Source organism: Phoca vitulina, unplaced genomic scaffold, assembly GCF_004348235.1.
Source record: "Phoca vitulina isolate PV1807 unplaced genomic scaffold, GSC_HSeal_1.0 scaffold26, whole genome shotgun sequence".
NCBI classification, from domain to species: domain Eukaryota; kingdom Metazoa; phylum Chordata; class Mammalia; order Carnivora; family Phocidae; genus Phoca; species Phoca vitulina.
This window is the reverse complement of record NW_022589729.1, coordinates 22,103,480-22,123,356: the sequence shown is the minus strand read 5'-3', so window position 1 is coordinate 22,123,356 and position 19,877 is coordinate 22,103,480. Positions and strand designations below refer to the sequence as shown.

Below are 19,877 nucleotides of genomic sequence, written 5' to 3'. Positions count from 1 at the left end.
GGGGGTTCGTGTGCTTGTGTAAGTCCTGCAGCCACAGACTGCCCTAGCTACCCAGCTTTCCAGGCCTATGGATCCTATTTCAGTTACGCAACCCTGACGCAGGGCCCTTGACGTCAGGCCGAGCCCCTGAGACCCTACCCATGGTTGATTGGGGCTGGCAACGCTGCTGGGATGCGTGGGATGATCAGTCTCTGTCTGAACCCACATCCAGGCCACCTCTCCAAGCAGATCCCAACTATCCTTGCTCTCTGCAGCCACCTGCAGAGGGTCCCTGGGGGAGAAAGGCATCTCCTTCTCCAACTCCCAGACTCCCTCTGTGTCAGGTCATCCAGCACAAACCTGGGCATGCTTTCCTGGCCTGGCCTAGCAGGGCCTGAGGCGTGGGGCCCTGCACATCCTGTCTTCACCCCATTGTCCATTTCCCATGTTCTCTCCTCTTTCCAGTTAAGGCTGCTTCTGTTCTCTGGTGAGGTGCTGCTGCTTTCTCCTGACAGCTTAGGCCTTTCACTAGTCTTATTGGGAACCAGCCACGCATCTCAGGTTCCCAAAGCTTTGCCTATACCCTCTGTAACCCACTCCAGGCTTTGCCATCTCTGGTTTGGGAATCAACTAGCTCTTAGCTTATTAATAGAAAAGAGGTGATAGACACACCCTGAACAAATGAATGATCAAGGCCTTTGCAGCTCGGGTGACCAGTCTGTCCCACTTCCCCCAAGCGATCCCACTGGACCCTTCCCATTTATTGAGCAGCTTGTATATACCAGGCACTGCGTTAGACATTTACATATGTGATCCTTACAACTCTGTGGAGTAGCTAATATGCTATTATCCCCATTTTACAGATGAGGAAATGGAGGCTTAGCAAGATTGATGAGTTCACCTCCAGCTCACTTACAAATAAATGGTAGAAAAGGACTAAAACCCAGCTCATGTCATAAAATCTATGCCCTTAGGCAGTATATGGGATTGGTTCCCTCGCACTTAAGAATCCTTTTCATCTGACAACTTCAGGTAACACTAACAGGGGTGCCGGACCGAAGAGAGGCCTCCTGGAGGTTCCTGGAGCCCACGTGGGCCGGTGCAGAGGAGGCGGGAGGGCCTGGGAAGGCGGAAGGGTCGCTGGAGTGCAGTCCGCCGGGACAGGGCCCAGAGCGGCCCTGCCAGAATGAAAACCAGTGTCCTTCTGCCCTCTGCCCAGCTCCCTGGAGATGACGTGCTACGACAGTGATGACGCCAACCCTCGCAGTGTGTCCAGCCTCTCCAGCCGCTCGTCCCCCCTCTCCTGGCGCTATGGCCAGTCCAGCCCGCGGCTGCAGGCTGGGGACGCGCCCTCGGTGGGCGGGGGCTGCCGCTCGGAGGGGCCGCCCGCCTGGTACATGCACGGGGAACGGGCCCACTACTCGCACACCATGCCCATGCGCAGCCCCAGCAAGCTCAGCCACATCTCCCGCCTGGAGCTGGTCGAGTCCCTGGACTCGGACGAGGTGGACCTCAAGTCCGGCTACATGAGCGACAGCGACCTCATGGGCAAGACCATGACGGAGGACGACGACATCACTACCGGGTAAGGCCCCTTGCACCGTGGGGCAAGGGGGCTAGGGAGGGCAGGGGGAAGACCAGTGGAGCGGGATTCCTTCAGAGGGGAGTGGGACTCACGACAGGAGTTTGGGTTGCTGTGCTCTGACAAGAGACAGCTGTGTGGGGCCTTTGGACACTGGTCGTGGCTGCCCCCGAAATTTGATGTGGTGTATTACGGGCTTTGGTGTGGTGGGTGGGGCCGCCATTGGAGGGGCTGATTGGTCAATGGCGGGCCCTCCCTCTCATTGGCCCGGGTGGCTGTCCTTCTAAGGCATGCCCCGCCCTCCCCGGTCCTTTGCCCTCAAAAGGCTGACGGGAAGGGCTCTGGGGAGGAAATGGCGTTAGTCCCCGTTCTGCCAGCTCCGTGTGGGCCTCGGACAACCTAATCTGCTATCCCCTTTGTAAAAAGAGGATGAGAGGACTACACCTATCTACCTCCGAGTCTAACAGGAAGAGAAAATAAAAGCACTACTGAAACAGAAAAGTGGGACTGGTGGCTCCCTCTTCCCTCGCCGGGATTCCCGGCCCCTCTGTCCCGTGCCTTCCCCCACGGCACTCAGTTTCCACTGCTCTGGTTTCTTCCTCTGCAGACCTTCTACCAGTAATGCAACTTCCGAGCCCCTATCCCGGCCTGTTAAACCCTTCCTTCCTGTACTTTGCCCCACAGGGACCCTCATCTTTTCTGCCCCCAATTGGCAGGGTTGGGTTTGTGGAGCAACGTGGGCATAGGCAACAGTCTGGGAAGTGAAGGAGAAGATAGAAAGAAGGAAGTGTGGGAGGTGGGAGGGGTCCTGGCCCAACTGTTCCAAGCCGTGAGATCGAAGAGCTGTAGTGGTTCTGGAACCTTCTCCAGAGCATCTTTCAGTTCACTGCTACTTCCTCTCTTCCTTCTTGGTTTGCTGGAACTTTGCAAGGGACCACACAAGTAGTGACAACACCCCTGCCCCCTACCCCTCTCAGGGACTACCTCTTCCCAATAAAACCCCCAAGCTTCAAGAGAATGGAAAGTAGCCCCTCCTAGGAAAGGACTAAGAGCTGAGCTCCAGGCCATCGACTGTTCCCCACCCTTGGGGACAAACTTGGAGGGACTGGGCAGGGCCTGTCCGGCTGATGAGGCTGCTCTGGAGCAAAACAACTGACTCATGAATGGGGTTGTTTACTGCCTCTTCAATCCCCGGGGCCAGCCCGACCTCACGCTCAGATCCACCAGCCTGGAGCTGGGACTGCAGAAAAGCCACCCAGCTCCTCCTGTGCTCAGAGGGCTTTGCCGGGCAGGAAGGAGAGCCAAGGTGTCTGACGGGCTGCTTTGTACAGCCGCTGTGCTGGGAAGCTGCTTCTCTGAGGAAGCATCCGGTCCCTGCCCTCTGAGAGCTCCCAGTTGGGTGGGGCAAAGGGAGGCACAACCCCTGTGAGGCAGAGAGCTCTGAAAGTTCCCCATGTGCTGGAAGGACCGCAGCCCCAGCCCTCGGGAAGCTCCCAGACAGAGGGAGGTGAGAGCCGTCCTCCACGGTGCACGCAATGGCCATGGCAGAAGATTTCCCAAACGTTGGAAGGCACAGGACTCCTGCCTTTGGAGAGATCCCAGTCTGACGCAGGTGGCAGGACTTCCTAGCTGTGTGAGCTTGGGGAAGTTAGGTAACCTCTCCAGGCTTTAGTTTGTCTGTCTGCTAAATACAGATAATAGAACCTATCTCAGGATGATTATAAGGATTAAATAGCTAAACACATAGAAAGTGCTTGGAATAATCCCTGGCTCATTGTAAATGCTCAATAAATGTTAGCTTTTTAAATTTTTTTTTGCTGTTACTGGTTATTATTGTTATTGTTAAAATGCCATTCTGAAGGAGGAGAAGGACTCCTGCCCCCTGAGGGTCCCAGACTTGCCCCCAGGGACTGTGCAGTTTCACCCGAGTGCCACTCAGAATCAGCAGCTGGGACAGATGTAGCAGCAGCTGGCCAAACCTGGGAGCATCGATTTTGGGGGTGTGAGGGCATGGGATGCTAGGCAGAGGGGAGCCAGGAAAGATGAGCTTAATCCACCCTTTCTTTATCCCCTTCCCTCTGGACAGGGTGTGTGCTCCTGAATCAGTTAAAAAAAAGCAGACTTCACTTAGCCTAGCATGAATGAGAACGTGCAAACCCAGGCTTTCTGGAGAAGAAAGTGTTGGCATGGAAGTATCCGTAAAGTGGACCTACTACAATCTGCGATGCTGGTTTCCAAGATGATTTCATGTGTGTTGTTTATGGGCGGTCTGCAGTTAGCAGGAACTCTTAACACTTGATAGTTTTAAGGTTTCTCCGTTGTTGACTTCCCTGCCAGGCCTGGGAACACACCCACCCTTCAGTGTGCTAAGGAAGTCAGAGCTGAGGGGAACCCACTTATAATCCCAGTAATTTTCATGTAAGCAGTCACTCCTCAGTTATGTGTCTGCATGGTTAAGTGTTGTGCTTTTTCATTAGAGACTGGGCATCCTCAATTCCAGCAAGAGAACATGCAGACCTGAGCGGCCCCTGCTCAGCCCCCTTCTTGGCCCTCCCAACCCCCACCGTGGTTTCCGTCCAGGTTTTATAATTTAGAAAATGTCCTGTTTCTCCGAAAATTGTTTTCCCTATTCATGAACTGAGTAGGGCTGTTCCCTGTAGGGGTGGCCTGTAGGGCTTCCTTTCTCAACCACACAGTGACACCTCCTTGACCCCTGTCAGCCACCGCCCATTGCCATTCAGTCTCCTGCCTCCCAGCACTAGGCTAGCAGGAGAGGTGAAGCCTCTGCTTTCCCACTGGGCGACACACGATCAGCCACAAGCCGTCCGAGTGAGCCATGCAAGATGACAGTGATTTGGAGTGCTCTCAGTTATCTGCTGGGGGAGCAGCCCCTTGGGTGTTTTTTAGCTCTCTCCGCTCCATCCAAACACCAGGCCTTCCCTGGGTTGCCGGTCTGTGGGGGCTCAGGGAAGGCACATTCTTCAAACGGAAGCTCAGCAAACCAGAATGAGGAAGGTGAATTTGCTGCCAAAAGAATCCTATTTTTAAAAATTACAGTTTTTAAAAAATTGTGGCAAAATACATGTTTTTTTATATATAGCTAATACATCAACAATTTTTTAGAGTGCAGCTCAATGGCATGAAGCGCATCCACGTGGTTATGTAACCATGACTGCCATTCATCTCCAGAACTTTTTCCATCTTACCAAACTGAAACTCTGTCCCCATGGAATGCTGACTTATCATTTTCCCCTCCCCCAGCCCCTGGCAACCACCATTCTACTCTGTCTTTGTGAACTTGACTGCTCTAGGTACCTCATGCAGGCAGAATCATACAGTATGTGTCCTGCTGGGACTGGTTTGTGTTACCTAGCATAATGTCCTCAGGGTTCATTTATGTGTAGCATGTACCAGAATTTCCTTCCTTTTTAGGGCTAAATAATATTTTAATGTAGGGATATACCACATTTTATTTATCCATTCAGCTGTCGATGGGTTGTTTCCACTTTCTGGCTCTTGTAAATAATCCTGCTGTGAACATTGGTGAACAAATATCTGTTCAGGCCCTTGCTTTCAATTCTTTGGGTACATACCGAAAAGTAGGGCTATCAGGTCATATGTAGTTACATACGATCACATACAGTTACTCTATTTTAATTTTTGAGGAACCTCTATACTGTTTTCCACAGGGCCATACCATTTTACATTTCCACCAGCAACGCATGAGGGGTACAATTTCTCCACCTCCTTGCCAACACTTACAATTTTCTGTTTGTTTGGGTTTTTAATAATAGCCATCCTAATGAGTGTGAAGTGGTATCTCATTGTGGTTTTGATTTGTGTTTCCCTGACGAGTAGCGGTGTTGAACATCTTTTCATGTGTTTATTGGCCATTGGTATGTCATCTTTGGAAAAATGTCTGTTCAAGTCCTTTACCCATTTTTTAATTGGGTTGTGTTGTCATTGTTGAGTTGTAGGAGTTCTTTATATATTCTGGTTATTAATCTCTTGTCAGACATATGATTTGCGAATATTTTCTCCCGTCCTATGGGTTGCCTTTTCAATCTGTTATTAGTGTCCTCTGAGCACAAAAGTTTTTCATTTTGATGAACTCCAGTTTATCTAATGTTTCTTTTGTTGCCTATGCTTTAGGTGTTGTATCCAAGAAGTCACGGCCAAATCCAGTGTCACGAACCTCTGCCCCTGTGTTTTCTTCTAAGAGTTTTATAGCTAATGGGACTTTTTAAAAATTTAGATTCCAAATCGCATTCCAGACCTACCAAGGCAGATTCTCTGCTACTCGGGAAGCCATATTTTTCTAAAGCTTCTCAGTGATTTTGGACTAGTCTATCTTCCCATAAGGGACAAGAATCTTCTTTATAGGGCGCCTGGGTGGCTCGGTTGGTTAAGCGACTGCCTTTGGCTCAGGTCATGATCCTGGAGTCCCGGGATCGAGTCCCGCATCGGGCTCCCTGCTCGGCAGGGAGTCTGCTTCTCCCTCTGACCCTCCTCCCTCTCATGCTCTCTGTCTCTCATTCTCTCTCTCTCAAATAAATAAATAAAATCTTTAAAAAAAAAAAAAAGAATCTTCTTTATAGCATTCCTGATAGCCACTCTTTTGGTGTTGCCTTGTGTAGACACAATGAGCTTATTTTATTTCCTATAGAACAAAATTATGAGAACCTTTCTAAATATCCACCTGAAATCAGCTTCCCTTCGGCCTATTGATTCAAATGCTGCCATCCAAGAAAAATAGAATAAGTGTAAATCTTCACTCAAATATTTCAACATGTTCTTAATGATTGCTCAGATAGTCTCTTCTTTAGACCAAAAAAAAAAAAGTCCCCAGCTCATTTCATTATTTTCTTAAATGACCCAGTTTTCCAGATCGTGATTATCCTCTTCACCCTCCCCTGGAAGCCCTCAAGTTGTCAATGATCCTCTTAAAATTTGGCACCTAAACCAATCACCACCTGACACTGGGCCTGCCAGGGTAATCTCCAAAGCATGACGCTATAGACAACTTGAGGGTGGCCGCGGACTGTCCTAGATGACAGTTTGAGAGACATTTTTACCTCTTGAAAAGAGAACAGGAATTTGTTTTCCTAAAAATAGGAAGGTCTGGAATTTAATCTCAGTAAGAAGATAAGTTCCACAGCCATCTGTCCTTCCCTTCACTGGCACCCAGAGTTGGAACAGGAGGGGAGTCCAGGATGGGCTCCCGTGCAGAGATAAATAGAGGCACTGGGCATAGGGAGCAGATGTGCCCAGAGGGGAAGGAGGTCAGAAGGCTCTCCATTCCCTCCCTACTTGAACTTGGATTTCCCTCCCACTGTCTCCATTTCTGCGCATGTGAACGGCAGCTGGGCTGGGCTGTGTCTGAGCCGCGCGGCGGTGAGGAGCAGGAACCCCAGGCCGAGCCAGCAGCCGTACTGCCGTGTTGCACACCTCCAGTGGGCGCCATTCCCATGGTATAGAGTTGTGTCATCAGCAGCCCTGGCGGGACTGCTGTCCAGCGACCTGTGCCAAAGGCTGCAGAGCCTTAGACAGAGCCAGCAGGCCCCATCTTGAAAGAGCTCTGCGGGTGTGATGGAGGGACAACAGGACTTCTTGGTGACTGTCGGCCATGCCCTGTGTCTCTCCTCAGGTGGTTTCCCGCTCCGTGTGTGTGGCTGGATGTTCCAGGATTCTTGTTCTCTCTTCACCTCCCCCTCCCTTCCCCAGCCTGTCCTCTTGAACTGTGCTTGGGGGCTCAGGAACAGATGGGATTCGTTTCCTTCTTGGCTCTGAAGTGTCCTGACGTTGAAAAATGTCAACTAAAATAAACTGTAGGCCCCTGCCTTCTCCTAGGCTGGCTCTCTGCTCCCAGAGGCAGTGAGCCCAGGCCTTAAAGGGACACCTCCCAGCCTTGCGAAGCTGGCCTCAGCCTCTGTCTGCAGCCACCCTCCGGAGAAGGAGCCTCATTTGCTCCTCCCTAGTTTGGCTGATATCTGACTGGTCAACCCCAAATGCCCAACCCAACCACCTTCAGTGACGAGAATTCTCTTGGAATGGGCACTGGGTTTTTGTAAGGTTTGTACAAAGAGAAGAGAATCTTTTTTAATTTGAATGGACGGTGGGGGTGGGGGGAGTCTTCTTCTGCCTTTATCTTCTCTGTTTCCTGGCAGTTCTTGAGGTCTCCCACGTAATGGGCAGCTGGCCCAGGCCTGGCTTTTGCCCATGGAACACAAGGATTAGGGTAGAGGGTGATAGGGGATCCTTCAGGGGAGGACCCAGCATTCAAGCTCAAAAGGGAAACTCAGTTTCTGTCCTTGAAGGGCTTCAAATCTAAAAGGGAGGTAGGATGCCTCCTGGGTCAGTGGCGAAAGAAGCGATGTGTAGTTGGAGTAGACAATGGTTGTTGCCGTTTTGGGGATAACATCTAACAATTACAGTGTTGACACACAGATTCATAAAGGCAGCCTTGGTTGATACTTCTCTGTGGTGCAGGAGAAGGAGCATCTGGAGATCTGGAGTTCATCCAAAGCTCCCCTCTAGCTCGCTGTGTGGCCTTGTGCAAGTCGCCTAGCCTCTCTGACTCTTGATTTGTTCATTTGTAAAAAGGTAACCATTTTTGCCTTGGGAGGATCAAGTGAAAGAGAACAAGTGGGAGTGCTTTGAAACGTATAAAGAGCTGTTGGTTTGAAATATATTATTCTGATCTCAACTTACTGTTCTGCTCATTTAGCTGATGGCCTCTTTCTTAATTAGGAGCTGTTGGAATACCCAAATAAGATTTCTTCAGCTTGGCAGATGAGTTCTCTGAATTTGGGCTTTGACTTATTTAGCAAAAGAAGATCTTGTTTTGCTTTTCAACACCATCTTGATATTCTTTTAGTCCTGTGGTGTACAGTTAAGTCAACAGACCTTGGAGAACAGGCTTATCCACATAGGCACACCACCATACCAGGGACAGGGTAGTAGACTGGCTTAGAGGGAAGGCTTTCAGCTCCTGGGTCTGAGTCCTGGCTCTTCTTATTAGCTATGTGGGTTTGGGTGAGTGCTTATTCTCCCTCAGCCTGTTTCCTTAGCTGAAAAACATGGGCAGTAATGGGACCTACTCTGGGAGATTGATGTGAGGATTAAATTTGTTAATATGTTTATATGTAATAAGTGTTCAACAAATGCTAGCTCTCGTTTGTTAGCCATGTGATGGCAGGCACTCACAAACGGACGCGCCTAAGCCATCACATGCACATGTGAAATGATAGTACAGTATTTGAAAAAGTGTTTGTTAACCTTCTTGCTTCAAAAGGCTGTTTCTGATCCTCACTTGAGGCTGACCAACTAAGTGGCTTGCCAAGCAAGGTGGATATGTTCTGACCCAGGGGCACCTGCTCACCCAGTGTTTTCCTGTGGCACATGGCACCCATCTGTGAATGGGAGATCTGGGCCACAGGTAGTTATGCAGTAAAGCTAAGCTAATTGCATGCATGATCACACAGTCGGACACGGCCCCTTTCCCATCATGACCTGCACTCAAACATACGTTTATTGTCTATGAAGAGTGTCTTGTGCTGGGGTCCCCGAAGGAGACCTTGAGACAAGTGGTTTATTTGAGTGCAAGTGGTTTATTTGGCAGATGATTCTAGAAAACACGGATGGGGAGTGGGGAAGTGAGTCAGGGAAGAGAAGGGAAGCCAGTGCAGGATATGTTTACCTGGAGGTTACTGCTGTGGGCAACTGGCCCTTAGGGATTTCTGGGGGATTCCATGGAACACTCCTCAGAGCTGTTCCACGCAGTGGGCAAGGAAGCATAGATATTTACCTTTCGACTGCCAGTTATGATGGGCTGCGGGCAACTCCAAGGGGCATTGCATCCTGGCTTTTCTGGCGCACTGCACATAGGCCGAGAGAAATCCCTCAGGATGAGAGGCACGAGTGATCCGAGGCACAGGCGCAGTAGTGTTATTGTTGTTGTTTTTAAGATTTTATTTATTTATTTGACAGACAGGGTACACGCAGGGGGAGCGGCAGGCAGAAGGAGAAGCATGATTTCTGCCGAGCTGGGAGCCTGATGCGGGGCTCGATCCCAGGACACTGGGATCATGACCTGAGCGGAAGGCAGACACTTTAACCAGTTGATCCACCCAGGCGCCCTGGTGTTCTGTTAACATCTACCGAACGGTTTACTGCAGAGTGGGTGGGACACAAACGGCATTGATTATAAAGAGGGAAGTTGAGAGGGAAGGAAGGGAAGGAGGGTGTGGAGTCTGATTCCTGGGTACGGATGGAAGAAGGGGGTAGCTTCGGAGAGCTCCTGGCTCTTGAAACACCCCTTAATTCTTAAAACAAAATCGTGTTAGCACTCTACAGTCTGTGTGGGGTTAACTTGGATCACAGTATCTGTTCAAACCCATCAGGGCTGATGGAAGATTGGAGCGAGCCAGGTATTCCGGAGGGGCAGCTGGATGTGCGCTCGTTGCCACGGCAACTGATGCAGCCGGAGGCGTGGCCCCTCCTCTGACGCGTCCTAGTAACCTACAATTGAGCTGCTGGGGTTTTCACTGAGTTTGATGACAGACAATTTGGTGGACGATCAGGATGGATAAGGGGTTGAGGAAGCTGTTGAGATGGGTTTGGCTCCCCCTCCCCCCCACAGCCCTGCCCACCTGCCTGTCCACTTGTCTCTATCTTCTTTAATTGTCAGCTCCCTCCTCCTTTTCCCACCAACTTTATATTCTGTGATAAGCCAGCTGGGCTCAAGGAATGCCTGGAAATTCCATGCAATCTGATATTACAGAAAGAGCATAAGTCTGGAAGTCTGATAGGCCTGGGTTCAGATCCCAGCTCTGAGGCTTTGGGAAAGCTGTGAATCCATTCCAGTGGGAATAGTTATATGGGAATAAGATTCCTATAAGGATGTTATGGAATATGTTGTATTAATACACTAGGTATGCAGCAGGGCCTCAGTAAATGTTACCTCCCTCCCTTCTCTTGGTTGGCTCCTGGAAAATTAAAGCAGTAAAGGTCCTAAAGACCACCTATAGAATGGAACTTTTCCCCCTGGGTGGTGATTCAGTTGCCCACTCGTCTGCCACATCCCCTCCTTCCAGGAAGCCTTTTCTAATCCAGCCCATTGCACTATGATTGCTCTCTGACTCTGGATTGTCTTAGAACTTGTACATATAACCCATACTGTAGTAACTTGTGCTTTTTAGATTCTCTAACAATTGCATAGCATGTATGGTCTACAAAACACTAATATCTCATTGTTTTATTTAATCTTAACACTGAATTAGATATTCTTTTCCGCAATTTGCAAGTGAAGAAATTGGAACTTGGCTTGCCAGAATCACATAACTTAAAAGTGGCTGCCTCAAGCAAAACCCAGGCCTTCTGACTCCCATGTCCTGTGCTCTTTTTGGTATACCCACTGCCTTGCTGGGTCTACCATGAAACCTTTTCCCTCTGTATGCAGCCCATGTGCCCCCTAAGCCTGGGAGAATTTCTGGGGCAGGGATCACGTGCCTTCCACTGGAGTAGGAGCTTCTCAAGGACAGAGACCCTATTTTCTATTTTTTCTCAGCACCCAGCAGAATATGTTCTCAGGTCATGTTATTGACTGGCCAGTGAATCTTAGTTAGAGACCCCCATGTGGGATGCCCCTAAGTGACCTCTCTGTCTTCCAGGATAGGATCTTCTTTGGAGAGCCACAAAGTAGCCACAGCGAGGAGCTCAGGACCACAGGCAGAAGAGGCAGAAGGAGCAGCCCAAGCCTCTGTGAATACAAGTCCTTGTTGACTCAGGCTCAAAGGCTGAGCTGTCCCAGGATGTCCACGAGGGGCCAGCTCTGGTCTCTGGGCTATCAGATGTCTCTGGCCAGCCAGCAAAAGACCATTCACTGCAGCTAAGAAGGGCCAGCAAGCCAGGCAGTCAGACTAACCACTGAGCTTGCATAGGGGTGCCCTAAAGAGTCTGCAGGACTGGATTGTTCTTGCCTCTATGTTGGAGTGACGATGGGACAAGTGCAGGCAGATGTATAAAAGTCTGGATTTTGAAAAACAGGCAGAAAGAGTCAGGCCCAGAGAGACCCAAGGCACGTACAGAAGAGACAGATCAACATTCACTGAATATGCAAGACAGCGTCATGGGGAGACAAGGTAGGAGAGGCTGATGCTGCGGCATGTGCCATAGATGAACAGAGCCAGTGCGCTCGTGATGTGCACCCCAAGGAGGGGAATGCGAGACAGACAGACGCTGTGGGAGCCATCCGAACACGTGTGTGAGGCGGCTGGGTACAAAGAGGCTGTGTGTGCACTAATGCTGGTGGCAGAGGTGGGGGGGACGCAAGGCTGCCGGTGGCCAGGGTGCGTTTAGCAACCAGACAGGCACAGAGGGTGTCTGGGAGGTGGAAGGACTCTTCCAGAGAGGAGTGGGTGACCCTGCGCTCAGCCTGGGGGCCTGACCCAGAGAAGGGCGAGCCCTTCTCACCAGCCTGCCCTTCCTGCTCCCCTTGGCCAGCTGGTATTAAAAGGGTCTGTCCTGTGCCCTGTCCCTTCTTTCTTGGGGGGCATCTGCAGCTTGGGAGATAGGGACACATCTCCAACCTCGATCCTGCTTCTTTTGCTGACTGCCCACTCTCTTCCAGCTCCTTTCCCGGCCCGTTTCTCCTTGGTCACCTTTCTCAGTGTCTCAGCCATCCTTCCCTTCAGTGTCTGGCTTCCGTCTCGGCTCCTGTGGGTTTGATGACAAGGGGCCGTTCAGGAATGACACCATCTACATGTACCCGGCCATGTGGCCAGGCTCGTGGCTGGGCTCGGGTGGTGGGACTTCTAGCATTAGGGACTCCCAGGGCTGCTGACATTCTGCCGAGTGTTAATAGAAGAGGAGGGACAGAGCTTATCATCTGCCTGTCGCCAGCCCTTCCTGAGCCAGTTGCCCCATGCCCTTGCTGGAGTGAACTTTCCTCAGAGGATCCCTGTTTTCTGGATGTAGCTGGAGCAAAAAGCTCCTTGTGGGAGGCTCCAGCTAAGAGATCCTTCGGGTGCCGCTGAAGTCTGGGAGGCAGTGGCTTATATGGTCTCTTATGTCTCCACTGGTCCCTGTGGTTAGTTTTCTGTTCTTCGGAGGCAGGTTGGCAATGTGGGTAGAACATTCCGGAGTCCAGATGACCTGGATTTAATTCTCATGTTTGCCACTTACCACCTGCATAACCTTGGATAAGTTACTTTTAGCCTCTTTGTGCTTCATCTCATTGTCTGAAAGATGATAATACGTACTTCGTGACATTTATTATTCATATTCATATTACGTATTCATATATTTAATAAATATTAGTAGAGTACCTACTATATAAGACATTTGGGGATACAGCAAGAGGACAAAAATAGACGTTGTTCTTAAACTCATATGAAAAACAGATGACAAACGAGTAAATACCTAGTAGATTATGTGGCGCTGTGTGCCATGAGGAAAATAAAGCAGGGTAAAGGGCAGAGAGTGATGGGGAGAGGGGCTGTTTGAGCTCCAGTGGTCAGAGAGGGCTTCTCTGGCAAACTATGCGTGAAGAGCATGTGCAAAGGCCCTGAGGCAAGGATGGGCATGTGTTCAAGGAACTGCAAGGAGGTCAATGTGCCTGATGCAGCGTAAACAAGGCAGAGTAGTCAGAAAATGAGATCAGGAGGTAGCCAGGGGCCAGGTAATAAAGGGTCTTACATATCAGGGTGAGGACTTTGGCTTTTCATCTAGCCAAACCAGGAATGTTTCAGGGAAAGGAGTGATGAGGTCTGACATGTTTGGTAAAGGGCCTGCCTGGCTACTAAGAGGACAATAGCCACAGGGAAACCAGGGAGAACCTAGAAGCCTAGAAAGGAAAGTACTACAATAATCTAGACAAGAGAAGGTGGTAGCTTGGACCAGGGAGAGGAGGGGTGGCCAGGGACATGGTGAGAAGGGCTTTGAGGATGAAAGGGACGATACATTTACAGTGCCTTCTCAAATCATATGAGATTTTATTCCTATTTCTCTCCAGAGATTAGAGCTCCAACTCAGTAGTGGAGAACCTGGGGCAGTGGGTGCTGTGGTTCTGAAGTTATTGTTTCTGGCCTCGGATTTGAGCCAGAGGGCTTATAGATGCTAGTGCGTGCGTGCGCACACACACACACACACACATGCACACATCTGCCCAGGGAGACTGGCTGAGGGTCCATCGGGTCCTATTGGAGAGGCAGCTTCTGTCCTGTCCCTCAGTCTTCCCATCGTCCTATCTGTCCTGTGTTCTCAGAACCATGCCGAGACTCAGAGGTTTGGGATGGTGGCAGGAGGATATTAAGCTAGGACTGCTGAAACAGTAGCTCACTATATAAGATCTGGTCGGGGGTGCTTCCTCTCTGCTGCCTCTCCCAGCTGTGGGGTGGTGAGAAGGCAGGTTTCCTCAGAGGTCATGTAAATATTTGCGGAGCAGTAACACAGCTGGGCGCACCCACTCCTCTTGCGGGTTCATTTGCTGCTCCAGAGAATTCGCAACTGGGATCGGTGCTGGACTTTGGGGCACTTCGCTGTGCATCCGGTGACTCCAGTGTCCCGGATCCAAACTCTCCCCCACCTACCCTCAGAGCCTTTCAGTCCTAGCATCAAGCTGGCCCTGGGGAGGGAGTTGGTAATAAGTGGGAAGCGCTGACCACTAGAAAGAACACTGCCCTGGGAACCAGGAAGCCCAGGTTCTGTGGAAGAACCTTGAGGAAGTCGCTTACCCTTTCTGAGCCCTGCTTTCCTCCTTTGTGAAAAGGAGGGACTTGAACCAGAGGAGCTGTACATATTTTTTTGGCTCTGACATTCTGGATTATCTGACCACGTGAAGTGGATCTGTCCCAGGCAACCTGGCATATCCTCCAGGAAGGGCCTGGAAGTTGCTGAGGGAAGGTACAGCCTTAGTAGGTCAAAAGCAGAGAGAAGCTCCCCAGGAGCTCTTGAAAACTCAGGCCTCCCTGAGAAGACAAGAAATCCGCTGGATTTCTTTTTTGCCTGGGACTAATGTCATCATGGCTTTCATACCTGTGGCCAAACTACCTGAGGCCGCTCTCTTAACCCTTCATGTTCTAAAGCAAGTATAGTAACACGTGCCTCACCTTAGAGCATTAGGTTGTTTGTAAATGAGATCAGAGTCGTGGAAGTGTTACCACAGAGGCTGGGAATGATTTTTTTTTTTTTTTTAAGATTTTATTTATTTATTTGAGAGAGAGAGAATGAGAGACAGAGAGCATGAGAGGGAGGAGGGTCAGAGGGAGAAGCAGACTCCCTGCCGAGCAGGGAGCCCGATGCGGGACTCGATCCCGGGACTCCAGGATCATGACCTGAGCCGAAGGCAGTTGCTTAACCAACTGAGCCACCCAGGGGCCCGAGGCTGGGAATGATTTTTATAGATGGTTCTATCAAGGTGCCGACAGATGATTTCCCCAGGAGTCACCAGGGTCATTGGGGGATCTGGGAGTAGGTTTGAAAAGCTGGAGTTAGAGATGTGACCAGGTCATTCTCCATGGAGAGCATAGGGATCCCACCTCGGTGTGGCCACAGGGTTAATTCACCAGGGTCCTCCCCCAAGTCCTTCCCCTGTCCCTGCATTCTGGTTTAATTCTTTCTCTTTCTCATCACCCCACTCTATATGGTAAAATGCTCTTTGTTTTGCCTCTGCCAAGATGCTACCAGCCCAGCCTGGCCAAGACGTGGAGGGGTCTCAGGGCTCAGCTTGTCCCCACAGACCCCAAGGGAGCTTCTCTGACTGGCCCAGACTTGTGGAGGGGCGGGGACTTTTCCAGCTAAGGAAGTAAATAGCTTCATTATTGACGGGAAATCGGGGAAGTGAGGGTAGGTCAAGGGACAGAATGGTGGATGCTTACCCTGGGACCCTAGTCGTCTCAACGGTCTCACTTCTGGGCTTCACCAGGAATCAGGTGTGTAGTCAGACCCAACAGGGGACACTGGAGCCCCAAAACCCCCAGGCAGGTGACACTGGAACTTGGACCACATGGACCTTCCTGGCAAGTCTTTCTCTTTTTTGTGCCTCACTCTCACCAACCCCATTAATCTTTGAGATTATGGTCAAGGACCAGAGCCTCCCACTAACTATCTCAGGATGTTCCTGTTGGAAATGGAACGTTGGTCTGGAGGACCTTGGGCCTGAGCCAGGGTGACTCCAGAGATCCCTTGAGGTGTGTGTGGAGGGGGTGGAGGGGTTGTGGGGAGGGTATCACCCCTCACAGGAATCTGGCTGAAAGACCTCATGTGTATTAATCTGGGCTCTGCCTTCTGCTTTAAACATTTCCTGGCCTTTCCATGCCTCAGTTTCCCCCTTGTAAAGAGCCACTCTGATGGCGCTGGCATGGGAGACAAATGAGATCATGGCTCCCAAGGGCTCTTTGAAGAGAAGCCAGAGGAGCACAGGGGAAGCCTATCTAAGATAGATGGGCCTTTTTCCTCTCTCCCTTTTTGGCTGGGTTTTCTTTCTGGAAAAGTGCCTGACTCCCAGCTTCCTATCAGCAGGTGTCTACCCCCTCCACCACATGCCTCCACCACAAGCTGTCCCCCATTCCTTCTGCCACAGGCGACAACTGCAGCCTGGGACCCAGAAAGAAGAGCTCAGAGTCATCCCCTGCAAGCCCCCCCACTGTAGTCAAGGCAACGAGGCCACCACACCCCCCCAACTCTGCCACCACCACCACCCCCAACTCTGCCACACCCCCATGATGGGCAGGGTCAGGGCCTCTTCAAGCACATGAGCTGGGTCTGCTGACAGGGGAGGTTGTGTTTTACTGTCTTCACAGAAGCCCCCAGACAGCACTTCTCTTCAGTGATGCTGTCCAATTACCCAAAGTGCTTTGACCTGCTGGCTGAAAATAGCAGGTGCTAATTTGTATGCTATTTCTTTAAGTCTCTGGGCCCCCGCTCCTTCCCCTGTAAAAGCCCACCGGAACCTCCCCCAAGCAGAAGGGTAAGTAGAAGGTAGACACAACCATGCAACCCACCTTCCTTGTTGGCAAGGAAAGAGGAACATGTAGAGGGAAACCTCATATTCTACTGGGTTCTAACAGTTCAAGAATCAGACCCAAGGAGGAGGGGTTTAGAGATCCTCTAGCCCAGAATCCCCTTGGGTGGGGGTGGGAGGACAAGGACAAAACTCAGGAGCTGAGAGCTCCTCCCCTGTGTCGAGCTGCTGGCTGAGAGTTGCTTTCTTTACTGCCTGCTCCCTAGTCCCTGCTGTGGAGGGGTGGGGGGCAGGGGGGTGCAGCGCAGGTGGAGGGGGAGGGCCAAAGGGAGGATGGGCAGGCTGCCTTGTGTGAAGAAGAGGGATAGGGCCACATGAGCTCTTCAAGGCTGTGAAGGAATGTTCTGGGACAGCTCAGTCCCTGCTCCAAAGACTCCTGCCCCTCCAAGTAAAGCCTCTGTGCCTCACCTCTGTGGGTCCCCCCTCCCTCTAGGCTCTGCCCAGAAATCCACAAAGGGGGAAACCTTATGGAAAGCGCACAGCTAGATCTGGGGGAAAACATCCCCTGCTGGTGACATTCCTCTGGCTCAGACAAAGTCATTTTACTCAGGATGCTGGCTGAGGCTAAAGAGAATCCCTTATGGTGCCTGTCACCATAAGCTGTTCCCCAGATGACCCAGGCCAGCCCCAACACAGCTGCACAGGCAGAATCTCCCTAGAAAACTGATTACACTCGCCCTCCCGTTGGGGTGGTGGTGAGGATGGGCTGGCTGCAGACGTGACCAGGACAGAAGAGTCAGGATAGGGGTTTGGTGTAGGGCCTGAGATGGGTGAAAATGCTGGCGAAAACCACCTGCCTTGCTCCGATTCCCCTCACAGCTGGTCTGCTTGGGACCTGTTGCATCTTTCCTAAGTCCTACCACCCAAACCACTCAGCATAGAGTAAAGGGAATAAAAATCAACTTGCGCGCCCCCCCCCCCCATGCTAGGGGGGAGCCTGAGGGATTGGTGCTAGGATCACTGCAGCTCTTTACTCCCCTTTGATCTCCAAGCATATATGGAAAACTTGACCACAGTATGCACCCTCAGAAACAGACCCCTCTCCAACTCGGACTGCTCAGGGATCCAGAGGCAGAGTTCCCTCTGTAAGGTTTCCCACCCTCTAAGAACGGTGGTTCCCCCTCTAAAGGTGCAGCCCCAGGTCAGTGGCACTGGGCAATCAGAGGACCAGAGCCAGGTGGGCTTTTAGGGAGAAGGGCCATCCCTAGCACTCAAAGCACCATCCAGACCTCGTGGGGAGCGGGGAGGAGCTCAGGAGTGTGAATGTCCTCTGCCTTAACTTCTGTGAAAACCAGGTGCTGAGGTGACAGGCCTAGGTGAACCCATAGGGTCTCTGTGTGCAGCTGATCACCTCAAGCTGCCCAAACACTAGAGACAACTACTGCTCAGTGGCGCACCGGCCTCTTAGGTGAGTACTGGGGGCGGCTTTTTAAAAAGATCACTGCGGTGCTTTTGTTGCTTCAAGAAACTGCGGATATCATCTGTCCGTTGCTAAAACATGGTCTCCCTGGTTTGCCCAGATCACATTGAGATGGGGACCCAACCTTACACAGTCAGCCCCTTCCAGGAGCAAGGAGAGCGGCCTCGAGGAAGCAGTGGTGAGAGCATCTGTGCAGCCCCCCTTCTTTGAACGGGGAGAGTTAAGTGCTCAGGAAGACCCTGAGGGGAGCTCAATGGGCTGGGGCGGGGGGCTGCTACTGGATCCCACTTCTTTTCCCTCTTACTTTACAACTAAAATCCTTCCTCCTTGAGATCGTTTTCCTTCTTAGCTGAAAATGCCTCCTGGATGAAAGCACAGACTCTTGCATGGTGTGAACTCTTCTTTCTCCCTGGCATCTTCCCCCAACATGCACACCTTTCACCTAATCTATTTCCCTAAGCGGGAAAAACGTTAGCCCTCCCCCCACCCAAGTTGTCTGCGCTCCTGGAGGGCACACCTTCCTAGTCTCCCCTCCCCACCCCAGGTCTCTGAGCCAGCTCCTGGTAATTTGTGCCCGTCGCCTGACCTTCATCCCCCAACCACGCTCCTCGTTTTAGGTGATGTACTGATCCCCTGCTCTTATTCTGACTAATTTTTAGAGCCTGGAAAGGGGCCAGGAGGGGGCTGGGAAGAAGCCCTGCCAGGGGGAAGGTTCAACCCAGGCCTCCCCGACCCGTGCCCACCGGTACACACCGGTTGGTTCCCTGGCTCGCTGCCCACACCCCTTTCTGCCTCTGTAGCGCAAGTAAGAGCGCCCAGGGCACCGCAGCAGGCAGCCAGGGGGTTAACTCCAGGGCAGCCCAGGTGGAGGTCGAGGCCCCCAGCCCGCATCTGCACCTCCTGGGCTCCCGAGGCCACCGGAAGGCTGAGGCTGCGGTGGCTCTTTGTCTACCTGCTCTGGGCGTTAAAGAGCCCGCTCTCAGCCTGCATCTCCGGGGCTCGGGACAGAAGTCAGCGGCGGCGAAATGGGGCTCTGTCGCTTTAAGTACAGCTGGAGCCGTAAGTGCGAGCCCCGGCGGTGGGGAGAAAAGGGAGCGGAGGGCCGGCGAGCACTCGGTGTCTGGCCCTCCGCGTGGCCCGGGCTCAGACCTCTTCGGGTGTCCGCGGTGCCGGGGAGGGCGCTGGGTGCCCACCCGGCGAATGGCCTCCTGAGCCGGGGAAGATGCTTCATCTGCCCCTGCCCAGGTCGGGAAGGACGGTGAATTTCCCCCGCAGGTAAGCGCCCGGCCCCTGCCGCAGTGCTGGGGTCGGGGTTGGGAGCCCTCCAACCCCAACCCCAGCCCCCGCCCCTGGCTACACTACCGCAGCAGTGGGTGTGGGGTCTGCAAGAAGGAGGATCTTGGCTGCCCTGCTTTTCTGACAGAGGGAGGGAGGAGTGCCCGCGCCGACAGAGTCCTCTGGCTCCCGGCTCCCCGGAGTCCTGGGCTTGTTGGCGTTGGGAGTTGGAGGTGGGTGTGTGGACGGGTCTGGGGAAAGGAGAGGGAAGGCAAAGCAAGGCGCTTGGGTTCCGCAGAGACCGGGACAAAGCTGAGACAATGGCACAACTTGATTGAACTTGGATGGTTGCCGCTGCAGTGTATTGGGGGGGGGGTCCCGCCCCCAGCTGTGGGGGGGAGGGTCGGGGTTCTTAGGGACCTGGAGAGGGAAGGGGAGTGTCCTTCAGCGGGAGGGTCTCCCTGACTCAGAAGCTCTGGGGTATAAGGAGGTAGAGGGGTGAGACCTAAGGAGGGGAGGTGGGGGTGAATTTGTGACCCCACAGCTGGTTGGATTCCTCTGAGGAGGAGTGAAGCCTGGGACTCTACTCTGGGAAGGGA

General features: G+C 52.0%; 1 protein-coding gene across 4 annotated transcripts in view; it reads left to right on the top strand.

The window, feature by feature from the left end:
- Positions 1 to 19,877, top strand: part of NAV1 (neuron navigator 1) — a 168,605-nt gene that overhangs the window by 81,517 nt on the left and 67,211 nt on the right. For all 4 annotated transcript variants that reach the window (XM_032422315.1, XM_032422314.1, XM_032422312.1 and 1 more), the window contains exon 5: positions 1,199 to 1,564. In XM_032422315.1, coding sequence (XP_032278206.1) covers positions 1,199 to 1,564 — 366 coding nt within the window. The remainder of the gene's footprint in view (positions 1 to 1,198; positions 1,565 to 19,877) is intronic.